This window comes from Calliphora vicina, chromosome 3 (genome assembly GCF_958450345.1).
Source record: "Calliphora vicina chromosome 3, idCalVici1.1, whole genome shotgun sequence".
Classification (NCBI taxonomy): Eukaryota; Metazoa; Arthropoda; class Insecta; order Diptera; family Calliphoridae; genus Calliphora; species Calliphora vicina.
The window spans coordinates 92,329,288-92,351,296 of NC_088782.1; the positions used below are offsets into that span (position 1 = coordinate 92,329,288).

Here is a 22,009-nt window from a genome sequence, read left to right on the forward strand (position 1 = left end):
AAAGATGATATCGATAATCAAATTAAACATTTAGAACCGTCAATTGTAAATTTGGATAACAATATTTTTGTAATAAGTCACTCTCTAATACTTACAATGATAGATGGTAAAGTCTGTAATAATATTACAGATACGAAGTCTATGATGGCCTGTTATATCTGCAAAGCGACATCAAGTCAATTTAATAATATTGAAAAAATTACAAAATTACCCTTGCAAAATTTGGAATATGGGATTTCTCTTCTTCATGCGTGGATAAAATCATTTGAGTGCCTTCTGCATTTGTCCTACAAAATTCCCATACAAAAATGGCAAGGAAGAGGCAAAGATAAAGACGTTATATTAAATAATAAAAAAAATATACAGAAGGAGTTCAAAATTAAAACTGGTTTAATAATTGACCAACCGAAACCCGGAATGGGGAACTATAATGACGGCAACACAGCTCGGCGGTTTTTTAAAAATTATTCAATATCATCTGAAATAACCAAAATAAATGAACAATTAATTAAAAATATATATATCATTTTGGTGGTTATTTCGAGCAAACAAACTATTAAAGTTTCAGAATTTAAACAATTTTGTTTGGAAACTGCCAAATTATTTACTTCTTTATATCCATGGTAGTATATGTCTCCAACACTACACAAAGTCTTGATACATAGCACTCATAAAGCCTCAAAATTACCTATTGCAGCTTTATCGGAAGAAGCCCAGGAGGCAATGAATAAATCTTTTAAACGAGTGAGAGAAAACTGAGCAAGAAGATGTGGGAGAAAAGAAAACATAAACGATATATTTAACTTTCTTCTCATAAATTCAGATCCAGTAATAACACGACTCCGAAAAAGTCCCAAAAAAAATATAAACGAGCTTCCACAGGAGGCATCGGAATTTTTCGTGCCAACCTGCGATACATCAACTTCAGATGAAAGCGATATAGACGATAGTAGTGATGAAAATGATGCTTTTATATTAGAATAATTGTAATATTTTATGTATGTATTTTTAATTTTTTATATTACTTTTTATTCTTAAAATCACATATAATGTAATTTAATGTATTTTAGATGACTAATAAAATAATTAGAAAAATTAAAAAAAAAATGGATTTTTTTCAGTATTTTTCACTTTATTTTGTTCGGTGGGTTATAATATTTTTACATATTTGAAATCTAGAGAAAATTACCTTTTCAATGATACCAATAACTTACATCAAAACCCAGTGGTTGATTTATCGCCCCTTTTAGCATATATTTGCCCCTATGTGCATTGTGATAATAAATGTGCCATACATGTTGCTCTAAACAATGCATATTCATCTCGAACTAAATACATTGATGTAAGTTTAAAGTTTATTCGTGAATGTTTTGAAAATAAGGTAATTAATTTAAAATATTTGCCCACAAATAATATGTTAGCGGATTTGCTAAACAAGGTGTTCCTTTTCCAAAACTTTGCCAAACGGATAAGTTTGGCCTAAAATAATATTGTTTATTATTCTTTATTTTAACTTGCTATTTTTATTAAAATTAAATGACATGTTCAGGGAAGATGTTGAAAATGAACTTGTCATTTTCTACTTAGTTAATTTCAAATCAAATATGTTTTGAATATAAAATTAGATATGAATTTTGTTTAATAAAATTTTCTTCACTTCTATTCATAACTTTAAATCGATAATAAGAATTCATTTATACTTAAATAACTTTCAATACGCATAACCAGGCTTGGTGTTAATGGGGGTATCAGGTTAAATTTTGACATCAAAAATCCCTTTATATGTATTCGAAAATCACTGTATAGAATTTTATGAAGATCGGCCCATAATTGGTCATAGCTCCCATATAAGTCACACACCCGTAAAATACATTAACCATATACACATTGACATAAATAAAAAAAAAATTACAGAAATTAGTTTCAAGTAGATAGAAATCATACTGCTTGATTTTGTGACTATGGGTTCAATATGGAAAATTCATTAAACGATTCATTAATATACAGTAGAAGACAAAATCGTTCACAAAAAGTCCCGACATTTTTGTATTACAGAAGAATTTTATTAGTCACTATGTATATGAAAGATATTAATTAATTTTAAATTACTACCTTAAACAATACACAAAAACTAAATTTAAAAAATGGATTAAGTACAATATACTACTTTTAAAACAAAAGTCGGTGTGAACAGTTTTGTTCATTGTTCAAAACAAAGTAATTTTTAAATTAATATTTTGTATGACCACCATTATTTTAATCTTTCACAAAATCTATTTGCGGACAATACTGTTCACATGTAACTTTGTTCAGATGTGATTCAAAAAACGTATAAAACTTCCATTAGTTTCAGAGTGTGTTACCAGATAATAGTAAATAAAGTCCTTAACAATTAACAAAATTATGTTCAAGAAATAATGAAATTTCAACTACTCGTGAACAGTTTTGTCTTCTACTGTAAATAATTTTGTGTTATTCCATCTGCAAAATTGAGTCAGAGCAAAAACATACTTTTGAAGTTTATCTAAGTCTTGCATACTCTTTTTGATATGAACTCTTTTTCTTCGCATGTGGTGATCAAGGTTGCCAATTTAGCCATTTTCCGGCTAGATCTAGCGATTTTATTATCATTTAGCCATAAAAAAATGGCTAGAATTAATCTAGCCGGAAGATCTAGCCATTTTATTTTGTCTTAGCCTTTTTTATTTTATACTTATCTTGAGCATTTTTGGAATTTTTTAAAAATAAAACAGTATTTTTTATCAAATGACAAAGAAACAGTCTTTTTAAACAAATTCGTCTGTTGATGATTTGATGAGAATATTATTGGTTTTATGAAAACAGGCTTCCAAATTGTTTCCAAAGCAAACACATGAGGCATATTCAAAAATCAATTTTACATTTCTTCAATGGATCCAATTTTGAATGTAAGTGCCCAGAAATATGTTTAATTTATCAAAAAGGAAAAAAAAATATTGATATTACAATATTTATCCGCATTTTCTCAATCTCTGGTTATTTTTCATCGTGACGATATACTGACAGTTCTCATACAAAAATTCTATTTATTGAAAGTATATCGTTACGAAATACGATAACCGGAGATGGAGAAAGTGGGGGTTAATCTGCTAAACCCCATTAATACGAAGTCGGTAAAAATTATTTTTCAAAACTGTCAGTATAACTATTAGTTAACACATAACCAGACTCCGTGGTAATGGGGGCAAGAAATGTAATATTTATGAATTTGTATATTTGTATTATTTTTGGGTTTTAGCCATTTCTAGCCATTTATAATTCAAAATCTAGCCATTTTCTGAGCTGAAGAGTTGGCAACCTTGGTGGTGATTAAAAAATAATTTCGAGCCAGTCGGGAAATGTTAACCTACTACTAAGTATATAAATTCTTAAATGTCATTCGTTATAATAGGAATAAAGGACAAACACTGTTAAAAATGGTAAGAATCTGTATTTATTTCAATTATAAATTGTTGAATTAGTTAACATTTACATATTGTACATTTGAAAGAAAATAGCTTTTGTGTAAACTAGGAGCTAAGTCCCAATAACAATAATTGAATATGAATATTAAAGTGTTTATATGTATGTGTGTGAAGTTAGCTCCGAAAGTTAGCTCCGTTTTTTACATTACCTATTTTAATGTGTAAACTAACATACCTCGTACTCAAAGACTGTTAGGTTAACAGAGCTGCATTATTTTCAGCTCATTTAACATTTTATGATATAAAACCAAAATAAAATGGTTTTACCGATCATTCAGTTTAAATATATAATAACAAATATTTTAAAAATTAAATAAAAATAATTAAATATTTATTTATGAACTATCGTTGATGTCTTTGCATTTAGCATATTTTTGGACCAGTTACATGAGAGACACATGAACATTAAAAAAATTCTAAAATGTGGTAGAACTAGTCCTAATAAAGCGGAAAGACTAGATTTCAGAAATGTATAGTTTATATTCAGAATTTATTTCATATAATTTAAAAAAAGTGAAATTTCAGATTTTGTTAAAAGGGTCACATGGAAAATTTAAAAAAATGGTTAAATTTTGGAATTGTGCTCGATCTAGTCCTAATACGTTGGAAAGCCATTACTTAAGAGAGTTCAGAACTGTTCACCTTATATTCAGAATTTATTTCAGATCGGAGTAATTTACTTTTAAAATAGTGAAATTTCACATTTTGTTAAAAGGGGCACATTGAAATTTTGAAAAAATGGTTAAATTTTGAAATTGTGCTCGATCTAGTCCTAATACAGTGGATATCCATTACTTCAGAGAGTTCAGAACTGATCACCTTATATTCAGAATTTATTTCAGATCGGAGTAATTTACTTTCAAAAAATAGTGAAATTTCACATTTTGTTAAAAGGGGCACATTGAAATTTTGAAAAAATGGTTAAATTTTGAAATTGTGCTCGATCTAGTCCTAATGGAGTGGAAAGCCATCACTTCAGAGAGTTTAGAACTATTTAGTTTATATTCAGAATTTATTTCAGATCGGAGTAACTTGACTTTTAAAATAATTAAATTTCACATTTTGTTAAAAGGGGCACATTGAAATTTTGAAAAAATTGTTAAATTTTGGAATTGTGCTCGATCTAGTCCTAATGGGTTGGAAAGCCATTACTTCCGAGAGTTCAGAATTGTTCACCTTATATTCAGAATTTATTTCAGATTTTGAAATTGTGCTCGATCTAGTCCTAATACGGTGGATATCCATTACTTCAGAGAGTTCAGAACTGTTCACCTTATATTCAGAATTTATTTCACATCGGAGTAATTTGACTTTTCAAATAGTGAAATTTCACATTATAACAATGTAATTTTTATTATTCTCATCATATTTAAATGGAGGGTATTTAACCCCTTGTGTATGTTGAAAAAGTTTTATTTTTTTCATTAAATATTGAAAATAGGGTCATGTTTTGTTGTAAACTTATTATTGTTATAGTACTTGTAAGTATCGTCCGTCGGTCGACAAAGGGTTAAATTTCATCAAACTATTTTCTCATCAAACCTTAATATTTATCTTAAAGTACATATTTTTTATTTCCCATTTATGTTCAAAATCAAATTCTGTATGTCATTTAATTCCACAAAAAATTTACCCCAAGATTATTATTTTTTTATTGAATCATAAAGTATGTACACTGGATAGGGTTATATATCGTCACCTAAAATGCAAAATAACGTAACATCACTTTTCACAAGTTTATAGGAGAAGCAAAAAACGATATAATATGAAAACTACTTGAGATATTGAAACAAAATTTTCAAATCTGAATTACAATGACTCTAGAAATATATTTTATAAAAAAAAATCATTTTTTTCCAGACACACTTTAAGATATGTGGCTTACGTTTTTTTGAATTGTTATTTTCTGAAACAAAAAAACGTATCATCCATGATGTAATAAGTAAGGTGAGAGCGTTTCGACAACAAACACAATATTTCTTGCTGACAAGTGCATAGGTTTTGTCAAAATTGAATTTGTCAAATAAAAAATAAACAAATTTTATTTTGGCATGTTTTAGATTTTTTTAATGGGATGTTTTTTAAGTTCAATTTTATTGATACTCACCTGATTATTTTTTATCTTTTATTTATTATTTTTATTAACGCTGATTTTAGCAAAATTTTGCTTCAAAATGTTGCTTTTCAGAATTAAAGAGATTTTAATTTTTGTTGGAATTTTTAAATTTATTATTTTTTATTTCAACACAAAATGTAAATAATCTTTGACCTGTTACCAATGTAAGCACAAAGCTTTTGTTATTTAAAAAACGGCCGTTAAATTTAAATTATATTTGAAAAAGAATGACGGTTTAATAGTGCTTTATCCAAATTTCATTATATGAAATCTTTTTATTCACATTTTCATTCATGTTTTTTTGATTTAAAAATTTTTTTCTTTGAAAATAAAATTTATTATTTTTTCAAAATAAATTCAGTTTGACAAAACCCAAGCATTTTCAAAATAGATAAACAAAAATCAGCTGTGTTGTTGATTTCACTTTACTTAATGCATCCTGGTATCATCAATATAAATGATACTTAAATAAAAATAAAAGCAGTTTATATATACATACATATTTAATTTTATTATGCTTTTTTATTTTAATGACTAACAACTACTTTTTAAACTAAAAAAGGTTCTTCATTAAATTTTCATTAAGAGTGCAAAAAATATTAAATTGCAAAAAATTTATTAAAAAAAATAGGATACTACCTAAAATAAGGTAAAAACAATTTGTTAATTAATTACTCAAAGCGTATACGTTATTTTGTTTAAGAAAATCATATACATATGTACTTGATGTTACTTTAGTTTCAATTTTGGTTATAACTTGGTTATTTTTGATAGTAAAAGTTTAAAATTTTTTACACATATGTAATATGTTGTAGTGAATCGTAATCAATAATAAAATCAATTTCGAATTTTTTGATGATACGTTATTTTGCATTTTAGGTGACGATATGGAATATCACATCGGGCATATTGACTTCTATAGTGTAGCTTCATTTTTACTAACCCTAAACTTTCAATTGTCAAATGATTATTATTGCTGGCAAACTTTACTTTACAAAACATGCATCCTATCCTATTGACGATTCCAAATTTCGGTTTCGATTTATATGTTTTAACTCTTGTCCGACACATAACGGAGAGTAATATAAAGTCACAATATATGGTAAGCAGAGCACTTTTGTCATATAGTAATATCAGACACGAAAACATTACTTAAAACACAAAATCCTTTAATATTTAATAGAAATATCACTTTATTTAAATAAAAATTTTGTATATATAGGGTATGTATGTATAAAGTAATTTAAAATATGTATGTTTTCAAAAATAAAATAATCACAAATTAAATACAATTTTAAAATTATAGTAGTACGTATGAGTATCAATAAATATTCGATTTCCGAATAAAAACTATAATAAAATATTTTTAAAATACTAAAATACATATTTAGGTCAGTATGTATAAAATAGATTAAAAACAAATCCAAAATTAAAGTATGGAATGATTTAATCTTGACTTTTTCTTTTAAATAGTGATGACTTAAATATGAATTTATTGTAAAAATTTGTGCAGTTATGACCATAAAAAATACTACATTTGCAAATTTGTAAATTTAGAAAATATCAAACGGTTACATATAAATTACATATGTAATCTGGATTAATAATAATAATTTATAAATGTTGATAATTTATCATAAGATCAATAACAATTATACGCTGTATATTAATTATACTACAATTTATTAGATGGTTATAGACTTTTTTAATAAACGTTTAATATGAATAAAATTAAGAAAACGTATTAATTTTCGTTAATTGATATATATTATATATATTTTGTTTAATTTTTCATATTTTATTTTATAAACAACTACGGAAATGTCTGCTAACTAACTCAAATGATTATATTTATGTTTAATTCATTCTCTTAAAGATTGTACATAGGATTACTTGTTGCATCGAACAGTTGTTTGCCAGTTGATTCGATCATAGAACGCAAAGCAATGCTACGTTGTTTGGAGACCGCTTTGCGCAGAGTGAGTTCGAAGACATTATTCTCATCTATATTGTCCATAGGCAAGTGATCACGAGCCATGGTTTGTGTAAATGGCACTGTATTTTCAATATTTTCATGTTCGAATATTAAACCTCCAATGTTCGAATCAATAGCTGTTATACATTCCGTATTGAATTCTTTAGTCCATAGTTCAATGTTACGATTGTGTATAACCTCACTAGGAAAGCATTGCAAAAGTTCTTCGAAATTCAAATCAGCTACCAAATTATTGAGGATTTCTAAAATAATAGTGTTTATTGGATAAAACGTAAATTATTTTAATTATGGGCATTGTTTTTAAAAGCATTACCAGTAATATAAGTCTTCCAATTCGGCAAAAGTTCTTTTTTACCCAGAATTTTCTTAAATAAGGATTCCCATTGTTTTGGTGTAAAATTGTTAGACTAGAGTAATAAGAAAAGTCAGTGATTACAATATCAGATTTAATATAGTTTATAGTCCTTACCTTGCCATATTGCCAAAGATAGTCAGGGCAAAAGTTTAGCATATAATTAATGGCTAAATGTTTGGGCAACACGATTACCAGAAAACTATCGATGCCCAAGAGATTTGGTGTCTTTTGTACAAATGCAATGAATTCTTCAATAATATCCTGTTCAATTTTCGGCGATGCCAACAATGACTGTAATAAAGAGGAAGTTATATGTTTGTTTAAATTAAGAAAGTGTATTGATTTTACCTGGATTTTTAATGTTAACGTTAGCAGTTCGTTATGCCAACCAACAAAATGTACCTCAGTTTCCCCATCTTCTTTGTTCGGATAACTGAAATCGCCTCGTTTAAATGGCGACAAACGGTTTAAATATTGGGGACGATCCGAAAGACATGGTATAGGTCTAACATACGATTTAATATGCTGATCGAATGTCTCACCACTTAACTTATAATCGGGTATAAATGGTACATACAGCAATTTTGGATCATTAATTCGGCATCCATTGCCTGGCAACGACTGACCATAATACAACATGTGATAATTTTGATTTGCACCCAAATGATTATGATGCTGCTGTTGCATACGTAACTCTTGCAAGTGGCGCATCATGAAAGATATGCATTCCATGCGTAAACTTAAGAACTCTTCATTTAATGACTGCTGCTCAAGATCTGCCGATTGCAGGTCAGTTATCAAATCACTTAAGGCCTTCAAACGCCCCATATACATACGAAATAGTATTTTCAAGCCTTTATTATTGATTTCATTCTCATCAGCATTGTGCTGTTGTTGTTGTTGATCATCAATATTCAGCAGCGAAGCTTTTGAATTACGTTTAAATGGTGACTGTTGCTCTTGCAATTGATCATAAACAATGCGATTGCAATGGCCAGATATGCGTCTATCATCAATTGATGAACTAGCTGCAGAATTTGTATCACCTATAGAATTAGCAATCGATTCGCTGTCCCGATCACTATTACCCTTGGAGAAACCTTCATCGTAGTCTTCGTCAATTTGAGGCGGTGTGTTATTTGTCGGCATATCTTGATTTGTATTTAAAGGATTTACATCAAACAGATCATAATAATAGGCCTTTAAAAAAAGAGAAATATATGTAAGTAATTATTTTTATTAAATTATTGCACTGTACAATGTAATTTTTAACACATGAACCGCATATGAAAGTACAGGCTCTATATAGAAGAACTGCTTAATTAGTTTGTCCTTTTTAAAGAAATTTCAGGTATAATATTTTGTTATATTTTTTTTACTTGATCCACTATGCCGTTATGGGTAGTAAACTAAAGGGGAGGATTTAGCTATTTTGGTCCAATTATTTGCTTTAATATATAGTGAAAACATTTCCGAATTTACAAACCGAAATTGTAGATTTGTCAAGGCGCAGCGGCTAAAATAACACATATTGATAACTTTGGCATTATGTGGATCGCCAAATAAAGTACACAGTATCAATGTTCAAAGACTTATTAACAATCACCAGAACAAAATAAAATTTTAAGAACCTAACACACTAATGAAGTCAAATTTATTGAAAGAAGGTATGAACATCAAATTCAATTTAACGTTTGGTAAAATCAACACTAAATTTGGGAAGCACATTTGCTTTTATATAAAACAAGTTTCTGTTGAACTTTATTCAGTTATATAGGTTGAAATCCAAATCCGGGAGGACATTTGTAACCCAAAATTAGTAGAGTTTTTCCTTGGGTACAAAAAGTGATGTGGACCAAATTGGAACATGTTTAAAATTGCGACTTTGATTAAGAAATTTAGATGGACAGACATATAAATGGAGGCGGACGAACAAAGCTTATTCAACTTAAAAAATGATTCAGTAAATACAAATAAACATACCAAGTTGCATTACAATCAGATAATTTTTGCAAAAGTTATAGAATTTTTACAATTAAGGATATATGGCAGGATCAAGAGTCCTTGCCGCAGTCACAATAAAAAATAACAACAAGAATTTAAGCTTTGTGCCAAGGCGAATTTATACAAGGAGGAGTCAGTCAAACAGCTGTCAAAGCTTGTTTTTATATTTAAATATCTACATATCCTAAGCTTATTAACAAAATATTTATTGTTTACATAAATAAGTAAAGCCCTCACTATTCAATTATCTACACTATATTAAGTTTAAATACTTATTTGTTTAATTATTCATTTTGGTTTATTATTTATTAAAATAAAATATATTGTATTTCAAAATAATTGAAAATATTTCATGAAAAACTTTATTGCGTTTGGTGCGTGAACTTTTTTAACAACCGCGAAAAAATAATACCGTGGTTTTTTATATTTTTTAATGCTCTATTCGAATATGCTAAGCCAATTTTCAAAAATTGTCAATAGTTAGACCCTTTCACATGTGTGTGAAGATAAATTCGAATTTATTAAGCGAAGACAAAAACCACTTTTTTTTAACAGTACGTAATAAGTCGATAACAGAGATAACAGAGCACTGTTAACGATGAAAAATTTACACAAATGAAATAAAATTTTAAAAAAAGTTAAATACACCGATTTATTTTAATAATAATTAGGAATTTTGTAAAATAATATGTAATAATGCTAAATTACTTACCACATAACACACTAAGGCCCTAATTTAATAAATCACGTCACCAAAGTGATATTTATGTGCAAAGCAATAACAACATTTCACACATTTTAAAAATTTGTTTTTGTTTTGTGTACACAATTTTCAAATTATGAAAGGCAAATCAACGCTTGAATTTTTGTGCGTTTGTTTGGTTCAGAATTTGTACATAAAACAAAAACAAATTTTTGAAATGTGTTAAATGTTGTTTTTGCTTTGCACATAAATATCACTTTAGTGACGTGATTTACAAAATTAGGGCCTAAATGTATTTATGATGCAGAAATATTAAGCGAAAAATATACATACAATTGAATTTCTTTATGGGGTATGTGTGTTTTATGGGTAAACTAGATATAGTACCACTATCTCACTATATACGATTAGTAGCCCATAAAACGCCCTATTGAATTCTGGTAGTGGTATTTCTGAAATAATTTCTAAACAGAAATAAATTAAGCTAAAAAAATAAAAATGTGTAATTTTTAGTGTTTCTCTGAGGGATGAGTGGACATTATGGAAAAATAGGATATAGTACCACTATCCCACTATATACGATTAGTAACCTAGAAAACACCCTATCGAATTCTGGTAGTGGTATTTCTGAAATAATTTCAGAACAGAAATAAATTAAGCTAAAAAATTAAAAAATTTTCATCCCTCAGAGAAACACTAAAAATTAAACATTTTTATTTTTTTAGATTAATTTATTTCTTTGTTGGCTTTTTTTCGAAATCGAAAACTTTGTTAATTTTTTTTTTTGCTCAACAGAAAGCTCAGATATTTTCCTTGAAGAGCTATTTAGTCGCTTAGTGGGATGCGAGTGGAATATCTATTAAAATAAATGTTTTGTAACTCGAAATATGCAATTTTTGATTTTTTTGGCAAAATTTAACTTTTTCCAAAAAGGGCCCTCCTTTTAAATTTTTTTATTTTTATTTTTACTCAAAACGTATGTTTGGATGTGTGTTGTCTTTTTTGATGAAATTTTCAGAGGTTTTCTCGGATTTTTGCTCATATCTCCGTTATTTATGGACGGATTTTAAATAGCAAACTTCTCGAAAGCATGTCTGACAGAATTATTGAAGATTTGGATCCCGAAGATATGTGTGGTCTTCAGACAATTGATTTCAACAAACAGACAGACAGACTGACGGGCATGGCTTAATCGACTCCGCTATCTATAAGAATTCAGAATATATATACTTTATAGGGTCGGAAAATTATATTGTGGAAATTACAAACGGAATGACAAACTTATATATACCCTTCTCACGAAGGTGAAGAGTATAATAAGTTATATACATACAGAAGTCATTTCCTTAAATTTTATAATGATCGGTCCATAATTAGTCATAGCTCCCATATGATGCCCACTTCTGAAAATCATTTTAAAGAGATTTCTTAAAAATGTTGGTATTCAAATACAGCTCCTATATACATTTTAAAAGAGAACTGTTTATAATCATCTTCTAGGTGTAGGGTATCATATGGTCGGGCTTGACCGACTATGCTTTCTTACTTGTTGTTATTCTTTTGGTATAAAATAAATTTTAAAGTATTTCTGAAGGAGTTATCGAATTACTACGTTAGCAATATTTTAATGATTTCTTGCGAGCTTTAATTTTCTGACATTAGGATGGTAAGAACACAGATCTGGTAGATAAATAGTAAAACGGGATACTTGAGGTCAATGGCCCTTAGAGAAAAATATTTGTCTTCTCGAGACAAATACATTGATATATCATACTTTAAGATCCAACTGTAAATGCTAAAGTTATTACGACAAATTCGGCAAAAAAATAAAAAAAAAATGTTGTAACTGCTTTGCAGAAATACAGTATATTAGGGGGTGTACGGCGCACTTTTTTTTAAGGTGGTGCACTCTAATGTACGTACATATTTATGAAATAAATTTGTGTCGTTGTTTAATTGGATGTTTTTATTTTGTTTGTGAAACAAAAATTCGGAAATTCAGGAATCTCGGGATTTACATTGAAATGCCAGTCCCGTTTGGCATCCCTAGTGGATACCTATATAAATCCGATAATTATGACCGATATGGGTATACAAATCAGAAATATTACTTTCATTCTACTGTAGAAAATGAAAGAATTGTATGACAAATTAATAGTACATACGACACCTTTTCATCTAAGCGATGATATGAGAAGCATTTTAGAATCACACTTCTACTAATACTCAGATGAGAACACATACAGTGTAAATGTAACTTACAAATTATTTTTTAAATATTTAAACTCACCTGCAAAATATTAACAAACACTTTCTGTGAAGTTTGATAACCCTTCTGCCCAATGTGCGATGCAATGTAGTTGAGAAATAATTGCAAAATGATTTCCAGTGTTATACTGTGTTCCACACACAAGGCATGTATGAAGACGTCACTTATAGCCTCGATTAGCTCAGTTTTCTCTGTAGCTAACAGAATGGTCTCGGCGAAATCCGAAAAGGAAACCACTTCCTGGCCAGCGGTTGACAAACTTCCTATTAAAGCACTTTGATTGATTTGTGTTGATTTGCGTTTGACTTGCTTACTATGAGGATGTTGAGTGTCTTTTGATAAACTAGTTGGATAATCATCAGTTTTGTCACGCTTTTGTTTTTGGAATAACACCGTTGTATCGTCGAATAGGACATTTTTATATTTGATTAAGGCCACAGCCAAATCGTGACGATTAGTACGCGAGACAACTTCTTGTGATAAAATATAATTTGACATACGACAAGCCGTTACAGCGAGCAAGATATTATCATCGGGATTTCTGAAGACATTTAAAGGAAATTGTTCATAGTCTAAGATAGTGTGAAAAACATGATTATACTACTTACAAATTGTCTAAAAATTTTAAATAATTTATAATTTCTCCACTTATAGAATCAGCAACGACGGGAGAGCCTAACATGACTGGTGGTACGTCTTCGGGAGAGTATTTTATAAACAAATTTAAAAATTCCAATGACAGGGAAACTTGAGTAAATCCCTGCTTTACAACTCGACTAGGTGTAAAAAATGGTTTGACCAATTGATTAAGGAATGAGGCTTTTAAACGATCCGTGCCTAAATTCATTAAAAATAGTTTGACTGTATAAATTAGACCATAAAGTTGTTCAGGTTCTATTGTGGAATCATCTCCGGGCGTTGGAAGTTTTTGCATGTCCTGACATTTATCTTCATCAATATAGAGCAAGTTGTTTATATAATTTTCATAAATTTCGGACAATTGCAAATTGCACATTTTATAAAATCCCGATGCCTGCATATGGATTTCCTTCTTTTTCGATCTTATGGAGAAATCAGCCAACTTACGACAATTTGCCATAAATTTACGACGTAATTGCGATTCTCTTTCTTCGCTTAACTTGTTGAATTGCAAGGAAGTACTCATTCTCAGCATAACATGAGCCTCCTCCATGAGGTCATAAAAATTGGAACTACTAGCGGATCTATAAGTTTCGGCTATGGATTCTAAATCATCTACCACCTGTTCTACGGGTGGTACTTCCAGATTATATAGAGTCCATTCATTTGTGACTGATTGTTGATTGGAATAACTGTTTCGCAACAAATTGTGTTTAGCTTTGGCTTCAGCGATCAAACGCGCAGCTATATTGCGCTTGCCCTCGCCTGTACTTCGTCTCTTTAACGCTGTGCTACTGCTGTCGCCTGAATTAGAGGCAGAGTTCAAAGCTCCATTGCTTATTAACACCAAATTATTACGGTTCACACATACATACTGAACATGTATAAATGAACACAGTCCCACTACAGCAATGGGAGCGTTTACATCAGGACTTGACTCTTCCGGAAATAACTCAGCTATAGAGGGGTACTCGAAGCGATTATTAAACAGTTTGTGTCCAATTCTAGAAGTATGTGTTTCAACCGATTCCGTAGTTATGGCATAGATGACATAATCATTAATATGAACTTGTAAAACTGGAGCAGTAAATGAATAAATTGCTATAGGCTTTTCGTTTTCATTGTACCACTTGCCTGAAGAAATGCAGATAAAGAAATGTGATAAATTTAAATCATATCTTACATGGGACAATAGTTACCTTGGGCACAAAACTGGTAGAGATAACCATCAACACTGCTGGCAACTAATAAAGCAAAACCAATACAGCTCTGATGTTTATTAGACTTTAAAGTACGCCGATTAACATGTTTTGATGTTGTAATTGCACCCGGTATTTGTTGATTTCCCATGTCGTATTCAGGATCGTCGATATCCTCGCAATCGTTGTCATTGCGCTGATAAATGGCTTTCAGGTCCATGCAACGTAATATATCTACAACTCGAGCACCTCCCGGTTCGGAAGTCTTCATACAAATTTGTAGCAATTTACGTATATCATATTGCACCATATTTTCCTCGTTATAGGCAGATACAATTTTACCGTTTGCTGAAATACGCTTTAAGAAAAATAAACAACAATTTATTAAAAATCTAAATATAGTTTAAACTTTATGTACCTGCACATTCATAGCCTTTGCTTCATTGACAAGCTTAATTTTGATCTCATTTGCTTTTGTCGGCATTATAATTATTTCTTGAGTATCACAAGTTATACTACATTTACCACTGACTGGGCCATTGCCAATATCACTTTCATTTTGCTCCCATTGTGATTTCAAATCCACTTCAAACTCACGACCACATGCTGAGTTCACCATACGTGCCACATTAAAGTCAATAGGTGTTCTACCCGGAAAGCCATTTAAAGGACGTCCACTTGCTGTAGTTTCCAACGAATCTGTTTCAAAGCTATTATGACTATGGCTAGAAGGCCCCACACTAGTTTTACTTGCCATACTCGATTCTGAATTCGATATGACATCTTCAACTTCTATATCGGCATTCTCATCCATATCATAAGCATATTGCATGGTATTTTGAATGCCGCCATCACCAGCAGTGCACACATTGCTGGCCAAAACATCTACCACACGAAACGCTACGCAATAACGATTATTCATACATGCAATCACATTTTCAGCAAGATTCAATTTCAATGGTACAAAGTTTAGATTTACAAAAAATTTGAATGGTAGAAAATCAATATATTTAAATCTTGGTTGTGTACTCTCGTGAACGCATTGGGTATATTCGTATAGATAGATGCGCTCTTTGCTGCTAACAATAATGTTGCCGGAGGTCTAAAAACATAAATATTAAACAAATAATTTCGTTAGATAATTGTTGTTTTATATATGGAGTATATCAACCACGACTAAAAAACAAAAACCCTTAAAACCTTTGTCAAGAGGATTTGAATAGGAAAAAACACTAAAATTTTACTTTTTATGTGAAGATATTTAGAGCTTATTACAAAAATAATATTTTAAACTAACTATCTTTAACTTTTAATTTAACTAAGCGCCCAATTAGTTTGAATTTGACTCAGATTGCTTTTTTGCTATTATTGATATATAATGTACATATATTTTTTATTTGTTTCTTTAGTTTTTGAATACATATGATTACAGAATATACATATATTTGGTCAATTCACATGGTCTCCTATAATGTCATATTGTCATAATGTCCTTACTTACTATTTGCACAATTAGTCATTAAAATATAACCAAAAATGTAAATAAATGTTTTCAAATATATTCCTAAATTTAAATTATCTAGAAAAATCCTCCTTTTATTTATGTTTTTAATCTAGTAATGGCTCATATTAAGGAACATTTTTGAAAAATTAAAGATAATTTTTGTTCAAGGATATATTAACTTTGAACATATGTATATAAAACGAAACTAAAGCGAATTTCATATTTCTACAAGATACAAATTTTAAAATTTAAGAAAATGTTTATTATTAGCTATTTTCCAAATACTTAATTTAGCATTTGCTTAAATATTAAAGCAATTAATTAGCAATGTACATTTTTAACATATTTACCTGACAGCACTGTATTAGATCTGGAGGACTACGCAATGGCAGCTCAATTACGTCAATACTTTTAATTAACTGTGCCTTTGGTGTTGTCATCGATGCAATTCGTATGGTAATGGGTAAATCAGCTAACTTTGATTCTGGAAATTTCAAAAAGTTTGCATATATGCGCACAAACATTTTTGTATCATCTTCGGAATAAACCGTGGTATTGTTACTGCTGCTGGTGCAACTAATGCTCGATGAATTTGTGTGCACAGGACTTCCAACATTCTCCTTTTCTAATGTAACCAAATATTTACCTAAAATTTCCAATAACTTATTGTTTAGTTTGAAATGGAGAGTAAATCGAATCTAATTAACCAACCTGCTTCACAATAAATTAAATTGACCACTTCACCCACAGTAGCCAGGGTGTATTTTGTGGGTAGCTTTTCATCATTAGTTGCAGTTGAACTTGTGTTGTTATCATTTATAGCAGCACTTTCACTAGCACCTGCCCCGACAGCATCTTTCTCGTCTGCTAAGCGTTGTCTATCAACAATATCATAAATTTCTATGAATTGCTCTGCACTACTAATGGCAATGCGATTAGAGTCAATTAATGTTGCTGCCAATATTTCGCCATTCAAAGCAAATGTATTTTGCTTGGCAAAATTATACGCCTGTAGTATTTTCACCATTTTTTATGTTTAAAACTGTCTATAAAACATTAAAAAATATTTTAATTATCTGTATTTACTTGAATATAGCAAAAACTACAAAATTATGGAACTAAAACAACGCCCTTTTAATTAGAGTTAACGTCATTCTATTCTACATACTTTCTTTCCCATTCAAATATCTCACTTAATTAAAGCTTTATTTATTTTTGTTTGTTCTATCTACGTTGACCATCATATCCAGACTAAAATTCAAAACAAATTTTGTTCCTATATGCTACTGTTTCGTGCCAAATTCTTATTATGAATGTTAGACGTTCCATATTTTGAAGCCAACACAGAAGAGAGCATTAGAGTTTAAGTAAAATGTTGTTTATTGTTTAAAATATTCTCAACGCCCTTTTACAATTAATTATTTTGTGTTTTGTTTTTTTTTTTTGTTGTTGATTTTATGTTTGCACAACCTTTTTAATCGTTTTAATGTCTCGTCATCATATTCTATTTTGGCTTAACTAAATTCAGTAGTGTTTGGCTAATTATGGAAAAGAAATTGAGTTAAAGAGTGTTTTAAATTTATCGCACTTTAATGTTCTCCACAATTTCAAATTTTTTAATGTTATGGTTAATTTCCATAGTCAAAGTTTGAATTAAATATTTAAAGATATCCCAAATTAACAAGATAGCATTGAAAGATATTTTACTTGAAGCTGTATTTTTTAATTAGGGATGGAACGAGCGTTGTCATTCGCATATGCTCTTATTTTTCGCATTTGCGTTGGCATTTGCTACATTATTATTAAGGTACGTTCACATTACTGAAATATTTAACAAAAAAATCTATATTTTTCTTTAATTAAAACCAATAAATATTTATTTAAATAAACCTCTTAAGATTAGAAAATATCACAATATTAATTCAGTAAAAGTTTGAAATTGTTTACCCTTATAAAATTTATCTAAGAACAAATAAATATTTGTTGAAACGTTTTTTCGTCAAATATTTGACCAATGTGAACGTACCTTTAGTCTAACACCCGATCAAAGTAAAACGATCGACTCATAATCACTTTATGAGTCGATTTAGTGTAATCCAGGCGCGAATCCACAAGGGCAAAATAAGGAAATGAACAATTTTCCATATCAAAAACGAAAAAGGAGATAATAAAAAATTTTAAATATTTTTTGATAACTGCTTCCTTTTTTTATTGGTGAATGGTATACCAATTCTCGTACCTACCAAAAATTAATAAAAAATTTAAAAAAAAATGTAAAAAAAATGCTCATGCAAAACACTAAAATCTCGACTAAAAACTGGATGGGTAAGGGTTGGTTGATGAAAATTTGGGGTTATAGGTATTTTTTAATACCAAATAACGCTAAAAAACGTTTTTGATAAAAAAAAATAATAAAAAAAATCTGGATAGGGACCCCTAATGACCTAGCGGTATGGAATATAATTTACGACCTATTCTCATAGCTCCCAAATACACATACAAAATTTCATACAAATCAGCTGAGCCATTTCGGAGGAGCTCAAACACAAACATTGTGCCACGAGATTTTTATATATTAGAAAGAAGAAGATATTTTTAATTTCTTCATTATTGATGTTTTTAATTTCTTCATTATTGACGATTTTTTTTCGAAATGTACTATTGTTTAAGAAGTAGTAAAAATTACATTCACTTTGCACTATATACAACATTAGTGTATAATTTTTTTGCATTTTCGATATATTTGAGTTAAAAATTTTTGTGTTAGTATACATCTAGAAGAAAAGTAATATTTCAATTGATCTTTTGACCCACTTTGTGGAAGTAGAATTTCACCAAATTTTGCCCACATATAGAATCAGTTATTTATTGGTGTATATGCTTATAGACTATTGTTTTATTGAGGGGACGAATTAAACGTTCCAAAATTACTATATTCCCATCTATTTGAATAAACAATCCTTAATATGTATTTATAAGTTTATGGAATATTAGAATGCCTTCGCAATATGTGTTTATTGAGCTTTAAACCACAAAACAAATAAATGTATTTCAAACAAAAGTCATTGGATATACATAGGCATCTATCTATATTCCAATGATTTTAAGTTTAAATCGATATAGCTCTAATACTAATACTGGCCTATTTACCTCGGTGGTACCCCAATGGTCTGTTCTTAACCCATATTGTTCATATATGTATATTTAACTGATTGGATTTCAATTATGAGTAATTATTATGAAAATTCTTTAAATGATCACCTTAACTCTATATACATACATATATATGGATATGAACTCGCTTGAGATTAATCCTACCAAAACGAAAGGTATGCAATTTTATTCATCAAATAGAAATTTGTCATCCCCCAGATTATTCATCAGTGGTCATGAAATTTGCCTTACTGATTCTCTAAAATGTCTTGGTGTTATTTTATACACAAAACTAAAATAAGCTGATCAAAAAAATAATTATACATGAACATGATTATGTTTCGGCGCTTGTACCTATGCGATTCCTTGTTGAAATGCGATTTTAAACAATATCTGAACCTACGTAGTTTGCTTGAATTTTACAAAATCGTGAGATATAAACAACCTCAATTAAACACGCATTATTCTGATTGATGTTCCACTAACACAACATTCTATTTTTTACCTAATAATAATTCACCGAACTTGGAGCATATGTGTATCCTAATGACCTAAAATTTTTTCGTATTCTTACCTTACGTACAAAAGGAAGCTCTTGGTCTACTTTTATATAGGTCAATTTTAAATTACAATTAATTCTTAATTTCATTATCCATTAATATTGTTAAACATTTTTCTATATAGAAACCTTTTATTTTAATTTTTAAGTTATATTTATGTATATTCTAACTCTATATACATAAATATAGCTTTATATAGACATTTTTTTATTTATAATATTTACTAATGTTATATAGATATTTTCCTAACAATATACATACATATGTATTTAGTTGACCAATATAGCTACTTTATATTGATATTAAATAAATAAATAATTCAAAGTATACATACATATATCAATTAAATCTATTAAAATGAATAAAAATTCCTTTGGATTTCTTTGGATTGTGACATCTTAATTAAATTTTGAAAAAGTTTCTATGCTATTGTCAACCAATGTAGGTATGATCGAACATACCGAAGAATACTTTCTATTTGCAGCTAACTAAAACATGAGAAAAGAACCAGCATATATTAAATAGTATTTTTATAAATTTAAACGTAATTTATTCTTAAAGGAATAGATTTTACAATAAAATGTTTGTTCTATTTTTGTCTCTTCAGTTTATTTGTGGTGCGGCAGGTCTTTAATAAGAAATAAAGGAAAGTTTGTCAAGTCGATGTAGCAATATACCAATGCGTATACAAATTTGTACAAACATGCATACTACTGGTGTAAGATTTCCTTTATACAAACATGGGTGATGACCTAGGTGTATGTAAATAAATAATTGCCGTTAAACATGCTCACGCAAAACGTTTAATATATACAAATGTATGTACCTACATACGTACAAACATATGAATATACAATATATCTACATACGAACATTATGAAACCTCACAAATATTGTAATAAATAACCGGTAAATAAAGTTATTTTCCAATTTACACCTGACATATATTTTCATATACATGTATAAATGGCTTTGCGTGAAAAACAGATAACTAAAAATATTTTGTGTGTGTTTCTATTAAAAGAAATAACCGGAAACGGAAAAAACACAACTTAACAAATCATTCAGTTTAAAAACTGTTTTATTAGTCAATGATGCAATATGGGTGCGTCTTCCAACTGTGAATATATATGTATGTACGTACCTACATTAAAACATACAAATATGTATTTTTAGAGGAACATGAACAACTAGAACACTAAATCTGTAAAATTAATCTTTTATGATATAACTTAAAAATATTCCAGAATTTCACACTAAAACTTTTTTAAAAAAATCGTTGTTTTTTAAATATGTAGTAACATAATTTCTTTTTATACTTTGTTTAACATTTGAGTTTAGATTTTGTCATTTATTATTTGGCAAAATACACAGACCAACTCTTTGAAAAATCAATAATGATTCAAACCATGTTCACATTTATAATTGGCAAGATTTAAAAATGCATAATACACAAAAACTTGGAGTAATTATTATATTATTATTGAAAAAACAGTCACAACTGCATTATTAATACCTTTTTAATAAAGTGCAAATTATTAATTCAATTATATTCAATTTAGTATTCACTTTGCACAGATTTATTTTTACTTTTTCTGTACATATGGAAAAATCTAAAAGTTGTTATTACTTTTAAGTTATCCACGAAAAATTGGTGTGGGAATCCATTTTAATCTTAATAACATAAATATTTTTTAATATACTATTTTTAAATGTATTTGTTTTTATTTTCAATTCACTACTGTAATTTAGCACTTTACGGCTCCAGTCAAAGTAAATTAATAAAGTAGCGACAGTACTACAACAAATACAACATTTACAAAAACCACAAGCAATTTTGTTTTTGGTTTAAGGTCTGAGCTGTCAAAGTTGCCTGTTGTTGTTTTTGCTTTTGGGCTTGTTGTATTTTTCGCCACAACAACCACAAGTGAATTGACAGTTCAGACCAAAGTAAAAAAAATAGTCAGCTGTTCTACTGAGTCTACTTTATTAATTTACTTTGGCTCCA

The 22,009-nt window shown here is 29.0% G+C and overlaps 1 protein-coding gene across 1 annotated transcript; it reads right to left on the reverse strand.

Annotated features, from left to right (window-relative positions):
- Positions 1 to 6,787: 6,787 nt before the first annotated feature.
- Positions 6,788 to 17,315, reverse strand: LOC135953757 (uncharacterized). Its single transcript, XM_065503742.1, has 10 exons — positions 17,000 to 17,315; positions 16,639 to 16,934; positions 15,203 to 15,886; positions 14,785 to 15,142; positions 13,555 to 14,719; positions 12,968 to 13,487; positions 8,319 to 9,170; positions 8,085 to 8,261; positions 7,929 to 8,022; positions 6,788 to 7,857 (listed from the first exon to the last, which is right to left on the reverse strand). The coding sequence occupies exons 1-10, from the start codon at positions 17,313 to 17,315 to the stop codon at positions 7,490 to 7,492; spliced, it is 4,830 nt and encodes a 1,609-aa protein (XP_065359814.1). The 3' UTR covers positions 6,788 to 7,489.
- Between the last annotated feature and the right edge of the window lie 4,694 nt (positions 17,316 to 22,009).

What these genes read in the sequence shown, in the direction of transcription:
- LOC135953757 (XM_065503742.1), bottom strand. Translation starts at nt 17,315, where the DNA reads ATGGTGAAAATACTACAGGCGTATAATTTTGCCAAGCAAAATACATTT. An exon ending in TTAAAATTTTTAGACAATTT is followed by an intron (nt 13,488 to 13,554) that starts GTAAGTAGTATA and finishes AAATGTCTTCAG; the next exon opens with AAATCCCGATGATAATATCT. An exon ending in TGTTTGTTAATATTTTGCAG is followed by an intron (nt 9,171 to 12,967) that starts GTGAGTTTAAAT and finishes CTTTTTTTAAAG; the next exon opens with GCCTATTATTATGATCTGTT.